The sequence below is a fragment of the Mustelus asterias genome, chromosome 13, assembly GCF_964213995.1.
Source record: "Mustelus asterias chromosome 13, sMusAst1.hap1.1, whole genome shotgun sequence".
Lineage (NCBI taxonomy): Eukaryota > Metazoa > Chordata > Chondrichthyes > Carcharhiniformes > Triakidae > Mustelus > Mustelus asterias.
In genome coordinates, this window is record NC_135813.1 from 14509393 (window position 1) to 14531650 (window position 22258).

The 22258-nt window shown below is 45.4% G+C and overlaps 1 protein-coding gene across 2 annotated transcripts in view; it reads right to left on the reverse strand.

Moving 5' to 3' along the window:
• The window catches only part of LOC144502459 (gelsolin-like), a 73273-nt gene that overhangs the window by 38231 nt on the left and 12784 nt on the right, over positions 1 to 22258 (reverse strand). For both annotated transcript variants that reach the window (XM_078226389.1, XM_078226388.1), the window contains exons 2-4: positions 9784 to 9985; positions 6522 to 6676; positions 4822 to 4983 (exon numbers count right to left, since the gene is read on the reverse strand). In XM_078226389.1, coding sequence (XP_078082515.1) covers positions 4822 to 4983; positions 6522 to 6676; positions 9784 to 9976 — 510 coding nt within the window. In that variant the 5' untranslated portion in view covers positions 9977 to 9985. The remainder of the gene's footprint in view (positions 1 to 4821; positions 4984 to 6521; positions 6677 to 9783; positions 9986 to 22258) is intronic.

Genomic DNA, 22258 nt, shown 5'->3' on the forward strand with positions numbered 1-22258 from the left:
TTGGCCTCCAGTCTTGTGGTAGAAAATTCCATAGCTTCTCAATGCGGTGAAGAAATTTCTCCTCATCTCAGTCCCAAATGGCTTACCCCCATCTCCTGAGACTGTGACCCCTTGTTCCAGAATTCTCCCCCTCCCCAGCCAGAGGCAACAACATCCCTGCATCCAGTCTGTCCAGCCCTGTCAAAATTTCATATGTTTCAATGAGATCCCCTCACATTCTAAACTCGTGAATATAGGCCCAGTCGACCCAATCCCCCTCGTACGACAATTCTGTCATCCCAGGATTTTGATAGCTTCTTTATTTGGCGATTTATTCTGAACAAGTGAATGTTTCTCCCGACATCTACACTCAAATCCTGCTCACCAATTTCAATGTTCTCCTCAACACTCTGCTTGTAGCCCAACACTTGCCTGGATGGGTGCAGCTCCAACATTCGCTTGACAACGTCCAGGATGGAGCAGTCCACTTGATTGGCACCACATCAAACATTCACTCCCTCCACCACCGGCGCTCAGTAGCAGCAGTGTGTACCATCTAAAGATGCACTGCAGCAATTCACTGAAGATCCTCATACAGCACCTTCTAAACCTATAACCACTTCCATCTAGAAGGACAAGGCGAGCAGATACATGGGAACATCACCCCTGCACGTTTCCCTCCAAGACACTCACTACCCGGACTTGGAAATATATCGCTGTCCTTCGCAGTCGGTCAAAATCCTGGAATTCCCTCCCTAATGGCATTGTGGGTCAACCGCATGTGGACTGCAGCGATTCAAGGCGGCACCTCACCACCACCAAGGGCAACTAGGGATGGGCAATAAATGCTGGCCCGCCAGCGACGCCCATGTCCCACGAATGAATATATAAAAGAATCATGTAACTCTTCGCTACATTACATTTACACAAACCATCAATTCATTCAACTCAAAACGTTTCCCTCTCTGCAGACGCTGCCAGATCTACTGAGCTTTTCCAGCATTTTCTACCTTTATTCCAGATTTCCAGCATCGGCAGCCTGGATTTCCGAAGATTGCTCCAAGAACAAATGTGGCTTTCAATCAGAGATCAGGGAGATTTCCGGTTTCACCCGACCCACGCGACCCCCGCTGCTGTGATTGGGGCATTAGAATAGTCGTGGTGCTCTGGGCTACTGCTCCTGATCACCTCTCATTCCCACTACTGCAAAACGCAGTTACATAGAGTCAAAAACTTTCATTACAGGAGCGTTAAACACAATGCACCATTAAGCCACACACGGCAATTAGGACAGCTAATCAAAAACCTGGTCAAGGTGGAGAGGGGGAAAAAGAGAGAACCTGAAATCCCCCACCAACATCCCAGCTGTTACCACTGACCAGAACCTGAACTAGCCATGTAAATACTGCGGCTACAAGAGCAAGTCGGAGGTTGCGAATCTTGCAGTGAGTAACTCACTTCCCGACTCCCTGGAACCTGTCCACCATCTACAAAAGGCACAATTCAGGAATGTGATGGAATATTCTCCACTTGCCTGGACAGGTGCAGTTCCAACATCACAAGCAGCTCGACACCATCCAGAAGAAAGCAGCCCACTTGGTTGCTACCCCCTCCATAAACATTCGCTCCCTTCACAACCGATCACAGTGGCAGCCGGGCACACAAGGTGCATTGCAGGGACTCTGTCTGCTTGGACAGCAACTTCCAAACCCACAATCACTACCATCTAGAAGGACAAGGGCAGCTGGGAACACCACTACCTGGCAGTTCCCCTCCAAAATGAAAGATGTGCATTGACCATACTAAATTCTCCCTCAGCGTACCCGAACAAGCGGCGGATTGTGGCGATGAGGGGATTTTCACAGTAACTTCATTGCAGTGTTAATGTAAAGCCTACTTGTGACACTGATCAATAAAAACCATCCTGACTGAGCAACAGTGAGGGAACTGCCATATATTTCTGTGTCATATTCAAGGTCCCTCCCTAGCAGCATTGTGGGTGTACCTACACCACATGGACTGCAGCGGTTCAAGGCAGCTCAGCACCACGCTCAAGGGCAATTAGGGATGGGCACTAAACACTGCTCTAGTCAGCAATGACCACATTCTATGTATGAATAAAAACAATCACATTGTGGTGGAATATATAACCTTGACGATCAGTGTGTCATGGGCATCTGCAAACAATGTGGATGTGGGTCAAATGGGCTGGTACTAACTTATGAAATAATGCAGCTGGATCAGCTATCCAACTACCCCCCTCCCCAAACCCATGTCTAAAGGGGCGGCATGGTGGTACAATGGTTAGCACTGCTGCCTCTCCGCGCCAGGGACCTGGGTTCAATTCCCGGCCTGGGTGACACTGTGGAGTTTGCATATTCTCCCCGTGTCTGCATAGGTTTCCTCCGGGTGCTCCAATTTCCTCCCACAGTCCAAAAACGTGCAACTTGGGCAAATTGGCCATGCTAAATTGCCCCTTAGTGTCAGGAGGACTAGCTAGAGTAAATGCACGGGGTTATGGGGATAGGGCCTGGGTGGGATTGTGGTTGGTGCAGACCCGATGGGCCGAATGGCCTCCTTCTGCACTGTAGGGATTCTATGATAAAGTACAACAGGAAGCAAATACCACTCAGGAGAATGTTAACAGATTTAGGGGTCTACTGGACAGTATCAGAGACAACAACTTCATATTGAGTGAAACAAAATGGACAACTTGGCTCTGCGGTCACTGCAGGGGAGGAATATATCCAGGTGTAAGTGGAGGTGGAACACTGCGTTCAAGGTGTGTCCGTGAGCTTTTGTACCAAAGAAGTTTGGTATCAATGTGAATGTAGAGTGACCCTTGACCCGCTTCATCTGACAAAGGGGATGGAGTCTGCCTCTAAACCAAACACTGCTGAATGCTAGCATCACTGGCAGTGAGATACCAGCCACTGCACATTCTGGGTCTGGGTCCTAATGATCCTTTTTTCTATTAGTTCAGTTTGCATGTGTTTCGAAGGAGAGGATGGAGGGTAATATTAATGGGCCTGGGATTTCATTCCATTGAAGTATGAAAATTGCCACAATGACTAGGTCAGAATACTCAACGGAACAGCTGACTTTTCAATGGCATTATGAGTGGTGACAAATATACAAAGAAAAACTTCCTGCTTCCGCATTGCACGTCCAACCAGCTGTTTAACAACACAGGAATAGAAGCACGTCCACAAGTTCCCTATCTGCACGACATCTGATGTTCGCTTCTATGGGCATTGCAGGCAGGACCGTATTTGTTACCCATTCCTAATTGCCCTTCTGAGCACAGTTAAGAGTCAACCACATGGCTGCAGGCCAGACAGGGTCAGGAAAGCAGATTTCCTTCCCTAAAAAAGGACATTAGTGGAGCAGATGGGTTTTTAACAGCAATTACAAGCATTTACGTGGTCACTATTACAGTCACGGCAGATTGTGTTTCGATTAATTAAATGATTTTAAGTTCAACCAGCTGCTCTGGTGGAATTTGAACTCATGTCCCCAGAGCATCATCTTGGGCCTCTGGATTACCAGTTCCATGACATCACCACCAGCCCACCTTCTCTCCCTAGAATCCTATTTATTGACTACAGCTCAGCCTTCAAAACTCATCTCCAAACTCAGTGGCCATGGGCTTGGTTCCTCCCTCTGCAACTGGATCCTAGACTTCCGGACCCACAGACTGCAATCAGTAAGGATAGGCAACAACACCTCCTCCACAATTATCCTCAACACCAGTGCCCCACAAAACTGTGTCCTCAGCCCCTTACTCTTCTCCTTATACACCCATGACTGTGGGGCCAAATGCCCCTCCAACTCGATTTTCAAGTTTGCTGACAACACCACTGTAATGGGTCGGATTTCAAACAATGACGAGAGTGTGTACAGGAATGAGAGAGAATCTGGTGCGGTAACAATAATCTCTCTCCCAATGTCAACAAAACGAAGGAGCGTCACCAACTTCAGGAAGCATAGTGGAGGGCATGTCCATCTACAGTAACGGGCATGAAGTGGAAATGGTCAAGAGCTTCAGGTTTTTAGGTGCCTACATCACTAACATCACTATCCTGGTCCCCCCATGCTGACACTATAGTTAAGAAAGCCCACCAACGTCTCTACTTCGTCAGGGGGCTAAGAAAATTTAGCACATCAGCTACGACTCGTGCCAACCTTTCACAGATGCACCATAGAAAGCATCCTTTCTGGCTGTATCACAGCTTAGTATGGCTCCTGTTCTATCCAAGATCGCAAGGATCTACAAAGGGTCATGAATGAAGCCCAGTCCATCACTCAAACTAGCCTCCCATCCATTGACTGTCTACATTTCCTGCTGCCTCAGAAAAGCATAATCAAGGACCCCACGCACCCCAAACATTCTTCCACCTTCTTCCATTGGGAAAAGGATACATCAACCGACTCAAGAACAGCTTCTTCCCTGCTGCCATCAGACTTTTGAATGGACCTACTTTATATTAAGCTGATCTTTCTCTACATCCTGTAACTCATGACTGTAACACTACATTCTGCACCCTCTCCTTTCCTTCTCTATGCACGGTATACTTTGTATAGCACACAAGAAACAATACTTTTTGCAGTATACTAATACACGTGACAATAAATCAAATAGATAATATCACAAAAGTTCCTTTGAAGTTAACATTGTTAAACATCACAATATGGTTGGTATTCAACACTTAGCGATTTCTATCAGTCCTGCCACCTCGTCATTAACAAAATACACACCTTGATATCAACAAAGAATGCAAGGTCTGGCTTGGTAACAAACCTACATTGGTGATTTAAAGTGAAACCTATCAAATGACTCACATTTCCCAGGTCAACGATGAAACAGTCTCCTGTGTTGAAGCTGTCCCAAGACAAGGGGACCTCCAACGCTCGCACCACTCTGCGGCCCTTCAGATGAAGCAAACGTTGAACAGTGACCTCGTTGGGCACCACATGGGAGAAACCTGATGCCACCCCTCCAGCCTGCAGTGAAACATTCAGAATAAAACACTCAATCATTCAGGGATCAGATCAAAACATTTAAAGTCATCCCTTTTAACATCTGCGAACCTCTTGCCCCCTCTCCACTCCAATCGTGGTTGACTGGATTCTAGTTAGTGGGTGCAAACTGTTCATTTCTGAACTCGTGCATCCTCACTGGGCAAGTTCTGCCAGTCGCGTGCAGCAAAGTAGTCCTTTATTTCAGCGACGAGAATGAATGGGCGAGACCAATGCTGTTCCTAATGGACACTGAAAGCAGATACAAGAACACCATTTCCCACCACTACAACTATCCCAAGAGTTTAGGAAGAGGGCAATCAGAGTTTTGGAGGGGAGGCATGTCCATTGGAGGTGGAGGAGGGGGGGTCCACTTCAGAAGGGGGCTTCTGATGGAGGTTCCGTCCCCTCCTTGGCTACCCAAGATTGAAGTCTGTTGATTTTCAGGTGTCCCACACGCAGGGTCAATCCTCTCCCTCCCATCAGCCTAAAGATAGAAGCTGGGTTAAGAGCCTCAAGTGGGGTTTCCCATCCAGGGCCTTTACCACCTCAGCATGAAATGGGCATAAAAGGGCAGCACAGTGGTTAGCGCCGTTGCCTCACGGCACCAGGGACCCGGGTTTGATTCCCGGCTGGGGTCACTGTCTGTGCGGAGTCTGCACGTTCTCCCCGTGTCTGCGTGGGTTTTCTCCGGGTGCTCTGGTTTCCTCCCACAGTCCAAAGATGTGTGGGTTGGGTTGATTGGCCATGCTAAATTGACCCTTAGTGTCAGGGGGTTAGCACGGTAAATAAGTACTAGGGCCTGGGTGGGATTGTGGTCGGTGCAGACTCGATGGGCAGAATGGCCTCTTTCTGCACTGTAGGGATTCTATGAAAACCACTGCAGGGTTGGGGCAGACAGGAACCCAGAAGGAAACTCATTCTTTCAATTTTACAATCCCCCACCACACTAAAAAACCACTGACCCGGGCCTATGTTAACAGAAGGAAAATTAGAGGGCCTCAGATCGCACACTTTCCCCTCATTTGCCTTCCTCCTCTTTAATATGGACTTGGTGCCATTCATTTAGTAGCTGGTCCCAACAGCTCAGAATCCAACGATCACTGGACTGCATAAACTCGATCTCTCCGGTGTGGAACAAAGACTGCCCTCTCCAGAACTTGATCATCTGTGGACAGCCTTCAGTCTCAACAGTCCCAGTCTGGGGAAATCTCACCCTACACTGCGAATGGAGTTCAATAACACTTGGCTCCCACCGTCAAGTGTTGAATTGTTTGGTAGTCAGCTAGTGGACCCTGGCTTGTTGCTTCTTACATTATAAACTTACGAAATTTTTAAACAAGCTACTTTTATAAAAGAACGAACATGATCAACAGTTTCAGAGATTTGTCAAGACGGCATTTGAAGTCTCGTGTTGATTAAGGAAATACGTGCCAAAGCCAAAATACAGAACACTGGCCTCACTGACTGGCAAGTGTTGAATAAAGTTACTGTCTCTTAAGTCACTGGCAATTTTTTTTTACCTTGTACTTGATGCCAGACTTGAAGTTGCCGAGAAAGACATTCGACTCATGGCCCTGCACCTCTCTGTACTGGATGGGCAAGCCGTGAAGATAGTCATCCATCTGTATGGTGAACACAGCAGCCGCTCCCTTCTCATCCTGTGAACATGCATCGCCTGCACATCAGGAGGGAAACAAAATGATTAGGATTGAAAATACACAACACACACACACCAGCAAAAGAGAACATTCCCACAAGCGACGGGTACTCCCGCCTTCCACACATCAACGAACAAGTTTCAGGACTTGTGTCGTTCAAATATCTCAGATTGTAGCTTTGAGAAACAGAATGAAAAATAACTAATGACAACAATAATGTTCCTTTCCAGCTCCTCAACAAGCCATTTAAACAAAGTGACAAATCGCTGCACTTTCCAAATCTACCAGCACTACCATCTAGAAGGACAAGGGAACACCAACTGGAGGTTCCCCCCAACCCTCAAGCTACTCACCATCCTGACTTGGAATGATATCATGGATCCTTCAATGTCGTTGGGTCAAAATCCCAGAACACCCTCCCTAACAGCACTATTGGTGTACCTACACCACATGGACTGCAGCGATTCAAGGAGGCAGCTCACCACCACCTTCTCAAGGGCAATTAGGGATGGACAATAAATGCTGGCTTAGCCAGTGACACCCACATCCCTTGAATGAATAACAAAACAGTTCCTGTCACGATGTGCTGCCTGAAAAGCCCGGTGGGAAGCAAATGCCATTGGAACTTTCAAAAGGATAAGTTTCTCAGGGGCAAGCACAAGGAAGGGAATGGGACCAAAGGGATTGTACTGGTTAATTGGATTGCACTTTCAAAGAGCTAGCACAGACAGTGGGTCGAATGACCTCTTTTGGTGTCGTACAATGCCATTACTGCAAGTCCTGGGACACTGGGAAGAGCTGTTAGGGCTGAATGGTCCCAAATATGCAACTGAGACAGGTAACATTGGAGCAAATTACTAAAAGTATGAACACCATCAACTAAAATGAAACGGGATGCAGGCAGGAACATCGTATATGGCGTGAAAAAGCCATGTACATATATTACTGTCAAATAGCAGCTGTAAAAAAAACTATTTCAAGAACGTAGCAAGTAAGATATTAGGAATGAAAATAGCACAATTAAAGGACGTTTAAATACACATTCCACATTTGAAGAGGTGCAGGCAGAACCTATCGCTGGAAGCAATTTCCACAGATCTAATCACCAGGTTTTTAAACCACAAAAATTGGGACATACTTGGAATAGCTTCGAATCCCAGATTGCAAAATAAAAGCAGGACTGCCTGGATGGGAGAGGTCGGAAAGCACGTTACCCCTACAGACCGACATGTGACAGAGGCAGCACCTTAAAGTGCAGGAGGAATACGAGGAACAATGTTAAGCACAGGAAGCAAGAAGAGTTCACATCCACTTGCTTCAAAAGAGGATGGGCCACTTCATTTAGTCAATGTTGCACAGTGTTCAATATCCTACACTGGTTTTTATTCTTTTGTGGGATGTGGGTTGTGGTAAACCACTGTTATCTGTATATGTGGCACATCCCTGTCGGTTCCGCCCAAGTCTCTTCCCCCTGGTCTGGGTATAAAGGCAGTGGCTCCTTCCCCCCCCCCTTGCTCTCAGTTCAGACCAGATCACCGACAGGGATGGCTCGAAGTTCTTGCCAATAAAAGCCTATCTGTCTTGCTCACAACTAGTCTCGGCTCGATTGATAGTGCATCATGGGTGTCACTGGCAAGGTTGCATTTGCTGCCCATGTCTTATGAACGGAATGGGTTGTCATTTTGAGAGCCGTTAAGAGTCAACCACATTACCATGGGTCAAATCAAAGAGAGAGAGAAGGAGTGATCACACTCGAAAGCATTGAAACCACAACAAGCTCCAGGCAGGAAAACCTTGAATCCTGTTCAAAGCACATCAGGATTAGTCAGACACATCTGGAAGATGTTCTGGCTCACCTGCAGTTTACCACTTTGCCATGGATCAGTTCACCAGTGGGGCTGGCTCCTGGCATGATACACGCAATCAGCTCAGAATCTCTCAACAAAAGACATAAACACGAACAAGACACTAATATGTACACGTGGGGGAAACAATTCCCTCCTATTGTTTCCTCCGGTGGCTGTGATTCATTGTGCAGAAATAAAAACACAAATTGTCCAAAAGACAACAGAGAAGTGTCCAACTCTCGGGACCTGGGTCGGTGCCCCTGTGGCACCCAGGACAGTGGCAGCCTTCATTAAACAAGTAGTGCACTGCATCTGGCCAGCTGCTCCTGCACACTTCAATGGTCAGGTTCCAGATGAAGAGGCAAATGCTGGAAATAGACACCAGTCAACATCTGGAAAAGGGAATAGCTTCTCAGGTGGGATCTTTCATCAAGTTATTTGCTCCGAGCCTTTCCTCCTCTTCCAAATGTTGATCGATTCTTTGCTCGTTTCCAGAATGTTGCATTTTTTGTACGATAACTCGTGGTTTTTATAGAAATATACAAGATAGGCGGGGCAGGAGCAGGAGGAGGCCATTTGGCCCTTCGAGCCTGCTCCGCCATTCATTACGATCATGGCTGATCATCCAACTCAACAGCCTAATCCTGCTTTCTCCCCATAACCTTTGATCCCATTCACCCCCAAGTGCTATATCCAGCCGCCTCTTGAATACATTCAATGTTTTGGCATTAATGACAGACAATGGGGAGGATGAAGTGCTCTGGAAGACACAAGTCAGCAGCCCCTCGAGGAGCACGCTTCTTTGAAGAGATTTTTGTACTCTGAAATTGAAGTGTCAGACACACCAGAAACTATTAACATGTTGAAATCGCCATGCCTCACTTAAATGTTAAATATCACATTAAGGTGCCGATTCACACACTCAATTCTGTGCACGTTAAAAGTTGCATTTGACTTGCTTAAATCAGAATTTGATACAATGCATTAACCAGTGGGATTGGATCCATAAATTACTCTAACTCACATCATTGACCCAGTTATTTCAGAGCCGAATTCAGATTTTGGTGTTACAAAGTCCTGCAACTGGTTTAATTTCTTGGCTAGTCTCGACTGGAATTCCACCAGCTGTGTTGTTATCGAAAATAAATTCTACACAGCAGCCTTTCAATCAATTGGCAACTTCACCGGAGTGACATTTCTAAAGAGTGAAGTGTTGACTATAATATAAATATAGCAACAGAACATGAACACAGAAGGCTTCAAAAGCAAGCACTCACCCAGCCAGAAATGCAGATCGTACTGCAAGCTTCCAGACCGCTGTTTAATGGTGCGCATTACGAGATAGGCATCGCCTGTGAAGAAGTCGCCATAAAGGTTTTTGGGCACAGCGACAAGATCCAACTTTTCCACTCTCCAGATCTGCAGACCCGGCTCTTTTCCAGCTTTTTCAAACTCGGGATGGTAAACCATGATGGGAACCTAAAAAAAGGGAATCGGTCAAGTCAGCAAGCGCAAAAACAGACCTTCCCTTCTCGTCACAGAATCCCTACAAGCGCAGGAGGAGGCCATTTGGCCCATCGAGCCTGCACCGACAACAATCCCACCCAGGCCCTATCCCCGTAACTCCACGTATTTACCCTGCTAATCCCCCTGACGCCAAGGGCAATTTAGCATGGCCAGTCCACCTAACCCACACATCTTTAGACTTGTGGGAGGAAATCAGAGCACCCGGAGGAAACCTACGCAGACACGGGGAGAACGTGCAAACTCCACACAGACAGTCACCCAAGGCTGGAATTGAACCCGGGTCCCTGGTGCTGACAGGTAGCAGTGCTAACTATTGTGCCACCCTCAATTACCTTCAACCAATCAACATCCAGGTCAAATTCCCTCTTTATATTTCACAATCTGTCAGGCCATGAAAGGGATCAGTCCGAATAAGCCTTTTTAAAACAAAATAATTTTCAACGTGGTTTCGTTGGCCAGGTCAGATATACTGCCTGATGCGCGATATAACACACGAGAGGCGTGATGTACTCGGGAAATAAAGGCTTTTATTGACAACAACAACAGAGCTACCATATACAGTATACGATCCCAGACTAAAGGGTCACCAGGCAGAGCAGTGACCTTTATACCTCTCCCAGGAGGCGGAGCCGACTGGGGTGTACCATAACAACTATATTAAACAGGTAGAACAGCCCAACCCTAACCCCAACAGTAACATATATACAGACTCATAGTACTGGCCAGACCATGGCTCAGCACTACCTGGTGGGAACCAACAATGGTTCACCACACTGCCTAATCCTCTCTCTCTAAAAAAACAGATGGGCGTTCATCGTGAACAAGTGCAGTCTGTGCGCTGATCACTGACAGGTAGAGAGCTGCAGAATTTTGACAGGAGCATCATGTGTCCATGAAGCAACCCCGTTCACCATGGCGGAGTTTGGGATTGATGCCACGGTTGTTAATATCACAGGTTTTAATTACTGTTCCCATACAATTCCCTTCACATTGGTGGACTCCACACCTGTATAAAACTGTGCGTGTAAATCTGGATTCCAACAATGACACCACATTGAAATTTAATACAGAACTAGACATTTCTTTTATTACCAGATTTTTTGGGAAGGGGGGTGGGGGGGGGGCAGAAGAGAGAGAGTGACAAAATGGAGGCCATTGTTTTCCATGTAGCAGAAATATTTTCAAGACTATATTTACAGTCACAATAGTTTAGCATGTGGGTTGGGAATAAAGATTTCCTCACAGAAATTTAAAACGACAGAATACAAGGTTGTCATTTGGTTCTTTAGATCAGAACTACAAAAAAAAATCTTAGCTGGTGTTGCTGATAATATTTGTGGGAAAAAATTTATTTATTCGTGTCTCAAGTGGGCTTACATTAACACTGCAATGAAGTTACTGTGAAAATCCCCTAGTTGCCACACTCAGGCGTCTGTTCAGGTACACGGAGGGAGAATTTAGCATGGCCAACGCACCTAGCCTGCACATCTTTGGACTGTGGGAGGAAACCGGAGCACCCGGAGGAAACCCACAGACACAGGGAGAACATGCAGACTCTGCACAGTGACCCAAGCCGGGAATCGAACCCAGGTCCCTGGCGCTGAGAGGCAGCAATGCTAATCACTGTGCTCCTTCTTTGTAGCTCTCCCTGGTACAAGATTTTTAAATAGACAAGACCAATATTTGAACAATAAGATCTCTTGTTCTTGGCAAAAAACATGTTCAAGTGCAATCCAAATAGGAAAAAACAGTTTGGACTAGTACACTTATATCCCAGTTTTTACTAGTGTTCCATTTTAAGGTATACAAGACTAGTTTGGACCAGTACTCTTCCCAATTTTCCCGCTGGCTTATTAGAACATAGAAACCCTACAGTGCAGAAAGAGGCCATTTGGCCCATCGAGTCTGCACCGATCACAATCCCACCCAGGCCATACCCCTATATCCCTACATATTTCCCTGTTAACCTACGCATCTCAGGACACTAAGGGGCATTTTTTAGCATGGCCAATCAACCTAACCCGCACATCTTTGGACTGTGGGAGGAAACCAGAGCACCCGGAGGAAACCCATGCAGACACGAGGAGAATGTGCAAACTCCACACAGACAGTGACCCAAGCCGGGAATCGAACCCAGGTCCCTGGAGCTGTGAAGCAGCAGTGCTAACCACTGTGCTACCGTGCCGCCCTTTATACCTTTGTACCAGGATGTTCAGGGGACCAGCTTGTCCTGTTTAGAGATTCACTCCACAGAATAACTCCTGTTATTAGAGACAATGGGGCCTAACCCTATTCAAACATGCCAGGCATCTGAGGGTATTCCAGATCTCTGGCTCAAGTGAAGCCTTTTCCACTTGAGTCAATAATAAACAGCAAGGGCTGAAGAATGAAGCACTGGCTTAGTCGAAAACATTAGATATGCACCCTTTATGCATGTGCAGGAGTGTAAAAGGCAGACTCGAAGGACAAAGAAAAGTAGAGGCCAAGCAAAACCAAATGCCTTTGTTTAGCTACCAGTCTAATAAAAGTGCACACCATTGCATTTTAGTGGTATTATATCCACTTAGCCTAGTGGTGTTATCACTAGACTATTAATCCAGAAAATGCAGCTAATGTTCTGGGGACCCAGGTTCGAATTCCACCACGGCAGATGGTGGAATTTGAATTCAATAATAAATATCTAGAATTATGAATCTACCGATGATCATTGTCGATTGTCAGAAAAACCCCATCTGGTTCAGCAATGTCCTTTAGGGAAAGGAAATCTGCCGTCCTTACCTGGTCTGACCCAATTCCAGAGCCACAGCAATGTGGTTGGCTCTCAACTGCCCTTGGGCAACAGTGGACAACCAGCGATGCCCATGTCCCACAAACAAAGTTAACACAAATATCATGCATTTATATAGCGCCTTTCGTGACCCAAGTATTATACAGGGGGAGTGCATTATTCTGCCCATGGGAGTCTGTGGAGCATTCCATTAAGGAGCCAAAATTACCAATATTCCCAAATTCCTCCCAGTCATTGAGTAGCACTTGCTCCATTGGCAAACAAAGGCACAGCAATTTAATGCTCAACAACATGGATGTTCTTTGCCCAAATAAGTGCCTTTCCTACCCAAAGCATCAACAATACCAGCGGAAGGATACAAAGATAGATTTGAATTTCAACACCAGACTTCCGATTTCAATTTGCCACATTCCTCGGAGTGGGAGATAATCTTCCTTCCGTCTGGCTTGGAGCCGATTAGCAATGCAGACAGCACATACGGGCGTGTCCTACACTTTATAATTTCACAAACAAAAGTTATGTCTCATCTCCCTTCAGAGAGATTAGTCTTCCTACACCTTCCCTGCCCACAGGGCACAGATATGGGAGTTTGGGGACCAGCTAGTTTCTGCTTTTAAAGGACAAGACTTCATTGTCGAATAATATTTCCCAAGGCATCGATTACCTTTAACACCATAAATAGAGATTGGAAAGAGAGAGAGAGAGAGAGAGAGAGAGAGAGAGAAAATCAGAATCCCTACAGAGAAGGAGGCTATTCGGCCCATCAAGTCTGTACCGACCACAACCCCACCTAGGCCTTATTCCCATAATTCTACATATTTACCCTGTTAATCCCTGACACTAGGGTCAATTTAGCATGGCCAATTAACCTAACCCACACTTTGGACTGTGGGAGGAAACCCACGCAGACACCGGGAGAACGTGCAGACTCCACACAGCCAGTGACCAGAGGTCAGAATTGAACTCAGGTCCCTGGCTCTGTGAGACAGCAGTGCTAACCACTGTGCCACACCTCAGTTAAAAATCAGTAAAATAAAACAAGTACAATTTGCTGCATTATTGGGTTGCCCCAGTTATGAGGATTGCTTCTCAAGGTGGAGCTCAGGCGTGTATGGTTGCAATGAGAATTATATTTGCAGTTACACTTCCAGTGTTTAGGGACAAAAGACTCCAGTTTCAAATGAATGCAGAGTGGTAGAGAAAGCTGTCAACCCGTGCCTTCTATTGGGAGGTGGTTGCACTCTACTCTCCCATTGTTTAGCTGGGAACTCAAAACCCATGGTCGACAGTCCGAGCCGCAGGTATCCCGGTGTCAGCTACATTCTGGATTACCTTCCCAATCATCTCTATTCTGCCCTCAAACCATAACCAAATGATCATAGATTTACGATTCAACTCTGGCTCAACAGTGGGCAAGGTACAAAGGAAAAGACTAGATCATTAACTTGAACACTCGAGACTGCTTATTGTAACCAGGAGGGGTTAGAGAAGGATCGAGGGAAGACGTCTCCAACTTTGCCAGAGTGCTATTCTGATTGGTTGAGTGACCAAGACTAAGGGGGAAGGTGGATTTCCAATCCAGCATCACATGGTCTCCAGGCTGTTATTTCAATCAGAAATGTTTTCAAACCGTCCTCAAACTTCAGCAGAGTGCAAATATTGCCATGTTCAGGTTAAGACAAAACCATCTCCAAGATGAAATTGAGTTTATTAGCTAATCAAGCTGAAACTAGTGGTTAACTTAGGGGGCATGGCCTCAAAATAAGGGGGAGCAGATTTAGGGCTGAGTTGAGGAGGAACTTCTTCACCCAAAGGGTTGTGAATCTGTGGAATCCCCTGCCCAGTGAAGCAGTTGAGGCTACCTCATTGAATGTTTTTAAGGCAAGAATAGATAAATTTTTGAACAGTAAAGGAATTAAGGGTTATGGTGAGTGGGTGGGTTGAAGTGGAGCCGAGTCCACGAAAAGATCAGCCATGATCTTATTGAATGGTGGAGCAGGCTCAAGGGGCCAGATGGCCTACTCCTGTTCCTGGTTCTTATGTATTATTGGCACATGTATTGGGATGCAGTGAAAAGTATTTTTCTTGTGCACTCTACAAAGCATACCGTTCATGAAATATATAGGGGAGAAGGAGAGGGTGCAGAATATGGTATTACAATCATAGCTCGGGAGTAAAGAAAGATAAACTTAATACAAGGAAGGCCCATTCAAAAGTCTGATGGCAGCAGGGAAGGAGCTGTTCTTGAGTCAGTTGGTGACCTCAGACTTTTGCCCCCGAAGGCAGAGGGAATGTCCAAGGTGTGTGGGGTCCTTGATTATGCTGGCAGCTTTTCCGAGGCAGCGGGAAGTGTAGACGGAGTCAATGGATGGGAGGCTGGTTTGCGTGATGGATTGGGCTTAGTTCACGATCCTTTGTGGTTTCTCGTGGTCTTGGACAGAGCAGGAGCCATACCAAGCCGTGATACATCTGGAAAGGATGCTTTGTATGGTGCATCTGTAAAAGTTGGAGTCGTAGCTGACATGCCAAATTTCCTTAGCCTCCTGAGACAGTAGAGGCATTGATGGGCTTTCTTAACTATAGCATCAGCATGGAGGGACCAGAACAGGTTGTTGGTGATCTGGACACCGATGCGCTATTAGGCAAAAGACTGTGTGCCAATACAACTGTAGGCTTTTATTCATAACAGAATCACATCCCAACAGGTAACAGACCCGAACTGAACAAGGGGGAGGAGACAGCCACCTTTATACTAGTTGACAAGGGGAGGAGCCGAGCTGGCAGGGGATGTGTCCAGGCATAACTGAAGTCTACCACAGACAACACAAAGTTGCAAGGTTAGACCCTGTCATGCTTCTGCTTAAATTTACCATGGTTGAAAATACAGACTGTGTAGAGAGAGGTGCACTAACACACTGTACTGGTGCACACATTCCACAGCCAACTCCCTACATTATTGACTTACCAGTAAAGATTATTTACACACACGTATTGGAATTTTAACAGCATAGTTCCAGGGATAGTTTAGTATAGACCGTTTAATTGAAAGCTGCTACTTTTCTCACTCACGGTTCATGTTAGCTCAGCTATTTAATCTTTGTGTGTTTCCCCCCTTCAGATGGCTTCTAATTTGGACCCACTATAGAATCCCGACAGTGGAGGAGGCGGCCATTCGGCCCATCACGCCTGCACCGACCACAATCCCACCCAGGCCCTATCCCTGTAACCCCACATATTTACCCTGCTAATCCCCTTGACACTAATGGACAATTGAGCACGGCCAATCCACCTAACCTGCACATCATTGGACTGTGGGAGGAAACCTGAGCACTCAGAAAACCCACGCAGACACGGGGGAGAACGTGCAAACTCCACACAGACAGTGACCCAAGCTGGAAATCAAACGCGGGGCCCTGGCGCTGTGGGACAGCAGTGCTAACCACTGTGCCACTATACATGTTAAATACACTGAATTACACCCTCCCCCCCGCCCCGTCAATTTTAAACCTCACTAATTATTCTAATACTTCTCCTTTGGCTCTTGGGCCATTTCTGCAAAAACCTCTCGAATTTTCACCCCTCAAAACATTCCCAAGGCCACTCTCATCCTCCCCATCATCAACGGCCGCTTTGAGACTATCTTCACCCTTCCTAACCTCCATGAAGTCAGTCTGAAACTCAAACACACTGATGTAAAGCACAAGGCAGACAGCAGCTTCTGATTCCAAAGGCTGCAGACCTGTGAAAAGGCCAGAGCTAAGTTTGGAAATGGATTAGGGGCAGTGGGTGGGGGCGGTGTTTATACTGTACCCTGCCAGGCAATCCACCAAGTCAGCCGTTAGTTTGCCAGGCATATCTAGAGAGAAAGTAAAACTTGCACATGTGCTCTTTGACTGGGAAAACACCTGTGGCTACACAGTTGGCTCCTAATTCGGAAAATTGCCTGTTCAAATGGACAGTTTACTACACCTGTTTTCCGTCAAGCGGTCTATTATAAAGCACACTCACCAGGCTTCAGCTGACAGACAAGAGTCTCAAGTAACACATGCGCCACAGCACTAAGGGATGGGCTAAACTATAATGCAAAGTGCGACTGTATAAAGTCACAGTCACGGGGATTAGTATTTTGTCTAGCAAATGCTACAGATTAGGTACCCTTTAGTTCCCAACAACTGCACGCGCAAGAGATCGAGTGTCACCCACACATGATAAAAAGCCTTTTGCTGCCGAAAGGGATTAATACTTTATCTAGGATTTCCTTTTCCTCTCTTGCCTGGCCGTAGGCAGCATAACATTCTCAACGAGCAGGGAGGTGGGAAACTCGAAAGGCAATCTCTTACTGGTCAAGAGATTCTACTATATAGCCAAGTTTAAACAGTTAAAAATAATCAGATTTGTAAAGATTGCGAGCTCAGCTCTGCAAAAATATGCTTCATGAAAATACAGTTTAATTTTTTTTCTGCCGGATTTTAAAATCTATGGGATACCTACGGGAAAACCACCGAGACTGCTGCATTCCACCAAGTGGGATAAAGACAGACATACAACCCCACCCCCGAGAGCATTGAAACATTCCAATCCCTATCAATTCACACCGAGACATTTCAACGTTTGAGATAAGACATCGCAATTAGCTGCTCCAAAACAATAACTGCAGCACTGAACTGATATTCCTCTGGATTATACAACCGATGAGGTAGTCTCACCACGAGAAGGGGGAAGGTGGCTGGGGGAAGAAAAAGCCAACACTGTACTGAACACAGGCTGATTGAAGTGGTGTGCTCTCAGATGCTGCACCTAGTTTGCAAAGTAACCATCCTGAGGGGAAGAATCTGCTTCATACAACCACACGAGGGCGACTGTAGGGTTCATTCATTTCTCAGAATAGACAGCACAGACACAAAGTTTATTGAGCAGCATTTAAAATTAACACATTACAGAAGCAAAAAAAACACTTATTTATTGGGAGAGCGAGAGCAGCCAAAAGCTAGTTCTGACAGACTCCATCCAAACCTTACACTGCCCACATACAGCTAGAGAGAACATTCTAACTTTTTGGTTATCTGTGTTATGAAATTACTTGGTACAAGCATCGTCTAACTTTCATAAACAATTTTCAGCTGTGGCCATGAAGGCGTTTGTTTTGCCTTATGAAAAAGCCTTGCTTGCATTGTACTTTCAAAGAATGAAGTCAATTTCTAAACTAATCCCAACATCCCAGCTGAGTTTTAAAACGTGGCCAAATTGGCTTTGAAGCTTAGCATGCATAGTTACATAGGCAGAAATATCTTAGAAATATCTACTTTCTCAGAAGACGAAGGATATTTGGCATGTCTGCGATGACTCTCACCAACTTTTACAGATGCACCAGAGAAAGCATTCTTTCTAGTTGTATCACAGCTTGGTATGGCTCCTGCTCTACCCAAGACCGCAAGAAACCACAAAAAGGTCATGAATGTAGCCCAATCCATCACGCAAACCAGCCTCCCATCCATTGACTGTCTACACTTCCCGCTGTCTCGGCGAAGCAGCCAGCATAACCAAGGACCCCACGCAACCCGGACACACTCTCTTCCACCTTCTTTCATTGGGAAAAAAAAATACAAAAAAAGTCTGAAAACCTGTACTAGCCGACTCGAGAACAGCTTCTTCCCTGCTGCCATCAGACTTTTGAATGGACCTACCTCACACTAAGTTGATCTTTCTCTACACCCTAGCTATGACTGTAACATGACATTCTGCACTCTCCTTTCCTTCTCTATGAACGGTATGCTCCGTCTGCATAGCATGCAAGAAACAATACTTTTCACTGTATACTAATACATGTGACAATAATAAATCAAACAAAGTCTTTTGTATAAATGAAGCAAGCCACACAGGCTCAACAGCGACTGAACAGAAACTACCACACCAAGAGCAGCCAAGGAACAGCTCAACATATACTCCCGTTTTATTGTTTGTGAACTGTAAAAAATAAACCCTATAAGGCTATCCTCTTATTCTTGTATCTTTACTGGTGCGAGTGTATGGACCCCAGACCAATGCGTGAGATTGCATGCATGGTGGTTGTCCTTTTAACTGGAGAAATAGTTTCAATGAACTTTCGCATCTTTATTTAACCTAGAAAATCTGAATAAATCTTTTCAATATCAAAGTGTCAATAGTGGGGCTCTTACATGACCAGCAAAGTACATCCTCTTCAAAAAGAGCCTGCTGCAGTCAAACAAAGAGAGAATAGGGGAGTTACTTCACCCCGCTCCTCTTGTGGTTGTAACAATTTAAAGGGCCCAACTTTGGAATAATGAACGTGAAGATGCCGCAAGTTTATCTCAACCATTTAAAAACTGATTGGTAACAACTGGAATAATTTCATTGCCTTTGCACAATTAACCAATTCCCCTAGTTTATCTGTTTCCATTTCAGAAGGTAGATAACTGGCAATTGTTCTGTCCCAACAGCTCTGCTGTACATTATATGTCGTCTTATCATTCAGATAAGCAACCGGCTTTAGTTACTGATTTCAAATGCCTAAAAAAGTCCAAAAGATGTGCTGGTTAGGAGCATTGGCCATGCTAAACTCTCCCTCAGTGTACCCAAATAGTGCGGCGACTAGGGGATTTTCACAGTAACTTCATTGCAGTGTTAATGTAAGCCTTACTTGTGACAAACTAAATTTTAAAAACTTTAAAATTGTAGATGACTACACTGATAGGGTTGGGGATAACTGCACTGAACAGGGCAGGGAGAGTTGAGGCTTATCCACTCAAGTTAGTTTGACCTGTGGTCCATGATCCCCTATGGAGGATGCTGCGCTGTTTAATCTCAACAGCCACAAGTGCTAATGCAAAAGCCCACAGAACGTCTGTAGGAAAAGTGTCAGGAATAGCTAGCGCTGTTTATTTGCCACTGACCACAAAATCCACATCAACCGGGACAATATTAAAAACTGTGTCGACTACATTTCACACTTGGAGGATATCAAGTGTACAGGTTCTGTCTTAATATAATGGGAAAAAATAGTTTCATAGGTCCAAACATGCTGTAAAGCATTGCTTTGCTAACGTGCATCTGGAGTAAGCAGGGGAACTAGTTAAAAATGATCTTAAGCCATCCATTAAAATATTATTCAAAGGATATCAATGAATTGTAAAGTGCTCACGACCTTGAGAAAAGACAGGGATCTTACTAGTATAGTACCAGGGTGAGGGACATCCGTTACATGCAGTGACTCAACAAGCTCGGACTGTTCAGTTTAAAACAGATAAAGACTTGCATTTATATAGCACCATTCATGACATGATGCCTTAAAGCACTTTGCAGCCAATTAAGTGCTTGTGAGGTGTAGTCACTGAAGTAGAAAATGTCATCTTTGATGTGGGCCATCCATTTATTGATACTGCTGGAGACAAGGTGGTAGCTAAACACAACCTTGTATTGAATGTTCAACCAACCATGTACAGTGCAGGTTTAGCACAAAGCTCTACATAGAACTCTCTCTGCATACCCCACTGATCTTACATTGCTGATCATGTAGATTATTCACATTTCTAACAGTTAACTGTTTAGACATAATAGTCACAAGTAGGCTTACATTAACACCGCAAAAACGTTACTGTGAAAATCCCCTAGTCGCCCACACTCCAGCACCTGTTCGGGTACATGGAGGGAGAATTTAGCATGGCCAATCCACCCAACTAGCATGTCTTTGGACTGTGGGAGGAAACCGGAGGAAACCCACGCAGACACGAGGAAAATGTGCAGACTTCGCACAGACAGTAACCCAAGCTGGGAATCGAACCCGGGGGTCCCTGGCGCTGTGAGGCAGCAGTGCTAACCACCGTGCTGTCCTAGATCGCTACTAAATACATGTATGTTACCCAAAAGAAACATGGCAGCCAATTTGCCATGCACAATAAGATAATGACCACATTTTTTTTTGCAATGCTAATTGAGCCAGGACAGAGTGCCATGATATCTTTACATCAATCTTGAGAGCTTGGGTTTAAACACACACTCTGAAAAATACTACACCCTTGATAATGCAGCATTCCTCTCAGTATTGCAATGGAACATTAGCCTTGTACCCAGAACTTTGTGACTTAGAGATAAGAGTGCTCCCAATTGGGCCTCAAGTAACACAAAACATGCTACCATCTGAGGGGAAGGAACAGCGGACCTACGGATTGGGACCGACATGTTGGAGATCGAGAGGAGGTTCATTTATTCTGCATTTGCAGGATGCAAGGCTGGCATTTATTGCCCATCCATAATTGCCCCTGAAAAAAGTTGTTCCAAACCAAGCTTTGATGGGACGAATGTGGGAAAACCGCTGCCATTTGCAGGAGAATTGACAAACAGATTTAAGAAAATCGGTAAAATAACAAAAGGTACAAAGAGATTTTACTCTCTTCCCCCTTATCCCCTGAAGTTACAAAGCGAAATGCAGTATTTCAACAGCTGCTGGAAGGCAACCCAATAAAATCCTCCAAGTACTTGAGAAGGGGCAAAATTGCAAGAGAAGGGGAAAGAACAGGGATGTGGAATTAAATGGATAGCTCCACCTAGGAATAAGCACAAGTACGATGGGCCAAATGGCCTCCTCCCCAGCTGTACAGTCCCATACAACTTTATGTGGTGACCCACTGTAATTACATGTTATATGCCTGGACACACCCCTGCTGCACCTGACCCGAGACTCCTCCCTTTCCACCTGAACGAGGTGTAAAGGTGACGGTTCCTCCCCCCTGCCTCAGTCTGGGTCAGGCTAGCTACAAGGGTGTGTTCCAGTTCTTTGCGATTAAAAGCCTGTTATTTCAACTCACTCACTGGAGTCCTCGTAAATTGATGGTGCATCACTTTACTCAGCTCTTTAAACCCCCTCCCAGCCCTCAGGACGCCTGGAGTTTGGTTCAGAGATCAATAGGTGGCACTCAGGTCAAAAATGACGACATGTCTTTAGTTTCATCCTGCAGAAAAACAATTACATCGCCGAGTGCCAGAAAAAAGGTTATATTTCAGCTGTTGCCATCTACACTTCATTAGATACCTAGTGTAATGAATGTGTCACCAACATCACGAAAGGTTAATATACTTCTTAAATCTTTTGTGGATCACATGGAGTATTCAAAACCACAGCTAAAGGTTGCTGTTCATTAATCTCAAATTGGTAACACATTTTCAAAGTCTCAGTTTAGGATTTGCAATAAGGCCACTGCATCAAAGCCTTTGGTCCAACTCCACTCCTCTCGATAAACCAGTAATGCTTAGCAAAAGCCAGGGCATGTTATCCAGGCTCTTTGGACTAGTGTCCAGGGACACAACATAATGCATAGTTCGCAGTTTGAGTATCCGGAATCCTATTGCTCAACAACTCCAATTTAAACATTACAAATGGCATCTTTCATTCTGTCCTTGTCCAAACACAGGATACAATTAAG